The sequence below is a fragment of the Myotis davidii genome, unplaced genomic scaffold, assembly GCF_000327345.1.
Source record: "Myotis davidii unplaced genomic scaffold, ASM32734v1 scaffold43, whole genome shotgun sequence".
Taxonomy (NCBI): domain Eukaryota; kingdom Metazoa; phylum Chordata; class Mammalia; order Chiroptera; family Vespertilionidae; genus Myotis; species Myotis davidii.
The window spans coordinates 1937034-1938767 of record NW_006294590.1 but is presented as its reverse complement, the minus strand read 5'-3'; the positions used below and the strand labels follow the sequence as shown (position 1 = coordinate 1938767).

General features: G+C 62.7%; 1 protein-coding gene across 1 annotated transcript in view; it reads right to left on the bottom strand.

Moving 5' to 3' along the window:
• PIWIL1 (piwi-like RNA-mediated gene silencing 1) overlaps positions 1-1525 on the bottom strand; it is an 18512-nt gene extending 16987 nt beyond the window's left edge. Inside the window, exon 1 of the mRNA XM_006768799.2 lies at positions 1463-1525. Coding sequence (XP_006768862.1) covers positions 1463-1525 — 63 coding nt within the window. The remainder of the gene's footprint in view (positions 1-1462) is intronic.
• Between the last annotated feature and the right edge of the window lie 209 nt (positions 1526-1734).

The window sequence follows — 1734 nt, the reverse complement described above, 5'->3', positions numbered from 1 at the left end:
GGCATCGCCCATCGTCTCTCGGTTCTGTGTTCCCCGGAGGCCACGGAGTCGTGTGAATCCTCCAGGTCGGGCGGGAGGGAACCCAGAAGAGAGGGTGAGGTTCCCCACCGAACGGGGGAGGGGTCTGCCGGCCGGTGTGGCTCAGCGGCTGAGCGGGGCATCGCCCATCGTCTCTCGGTTCTGTGTTCCCCGGAGGCCACGGAGTCGTGTGAATCCTCCAGGTCGGGCGGGAGGGAACCCAGAAGAGAGGGTGAGGTTCCCCACCGAACGGGGGAGGGGTCTGCCGGCCGGTGTGGCTCAGCGGCTGAGCGGCGACCTAGGAACCAGGGGGTCAGGGTTCGATTCCCCGTCAGGGCACAGGCCTGGGTTGTGGGCTCATCCCCAGTGGGGGGCGCGCAGGAGGCAGCCGAACCATGATCCTCTCTCACCACTGATGTTTCCCAGGTGAACCGGTTAGTAACGCGGGTTTTTCCCAATAGATGGAGTCACGCGTGTGCTGATCCACATGCGATCTGATGTGTGTGCTCTTTGGTTGTATCGCTCCTTCCGATGGCCACCCGTTCCCATCGATGGCACACGCGCTCTCTGAGCGGCCCTTCAACACGTGCGAAGACGTGGAAACTGGGCCTCTGAATGTCCGGCCTCAGAACAAGGACAGTTCTATGGGACGGTCTCCACCAATCACCTGAAAGATGGGGGATGTGTAGCCAGCGATGGACATGACTCTGAATAAAGCACTTTCCATGTTTCTCTTGAAATTATCATGTTTTCTCTGATGACGAAATCTGCGTTTTTAACCGGTTGACAGCTAACCCGCTACCCCGCCCCCGGCTTAGAGGAAGCAGGACGGGCATGGGCCCAAGAGGGGGCATCACACTCACCCCCCCAAATCCCCGATGACGTCTCCCAGGACCTGAGCCCCCGTGTGCCGGGCGGTTCGGTCCTGGAAAAGGATCCAGTGTCTGGGACATTCAGGTGCCCTCTCCTGGGGGGTGGCAGCGAGAGAAACTCTGAGAAAGGGGTTGGGGGGTCCCCAGGTTAGAGAGGGAAGCTGAGCCTGCGGGGGGGCCCTCCCATAAGCCTGCCCTCACGCTGGACCCGGGCAGGGCTCCCAGGGGAGCAGACTGCCCTTGAGGGGGACTCAGCCGATCTAAACGCAAGCGAGGGGGCCTCCCCGCCCTGGGGCCTGCGGGGGGGATTAGAAAGAGAAGTTCAAAGCCAGGCGGGGCCCCTCCCCGCTCCCCCCCCCCATTTATTTTTTTAAAGGGGCCAGAACACGGCCGGTTATTATCTCCAGTTATTGCTACAAAGAATTTCGAAATTAAAAGATAAGAGCCTCAAGGAAGCTCAGCCGTGTTCATAAAAGAGGACTTGAAGCAGATGTTCGCTCTCCTGGCCGCGCGGGGAGGCCGCTGGCTGACAGCAGGGGACCCCGGGCGGGCGCCCCACCCCGAGCACCCACCGCACGGGCGGGGGGTCCGGGGGGGTGGACGGCGAGCGTGAAGGGCGGGAACGCGGCCACCATCGCAGTTGGCCAGGGAGTCCCTTCCCACTCCTGCTCCCGGGCCCTGGGGGGAGGGGGTGCCCGCGTCTGGGCACCAGACCTCAGCTAACGAGATGATTTAATTTGGGGGGACGGGGGGAATCTGCCGTCCGGAGCGTGTTGATGTCAGACAAACTGCAGGCCGGCCGTCTCCGGACGGGGAGCCGAGGCCCTGTCAGCAGCCTGACCTC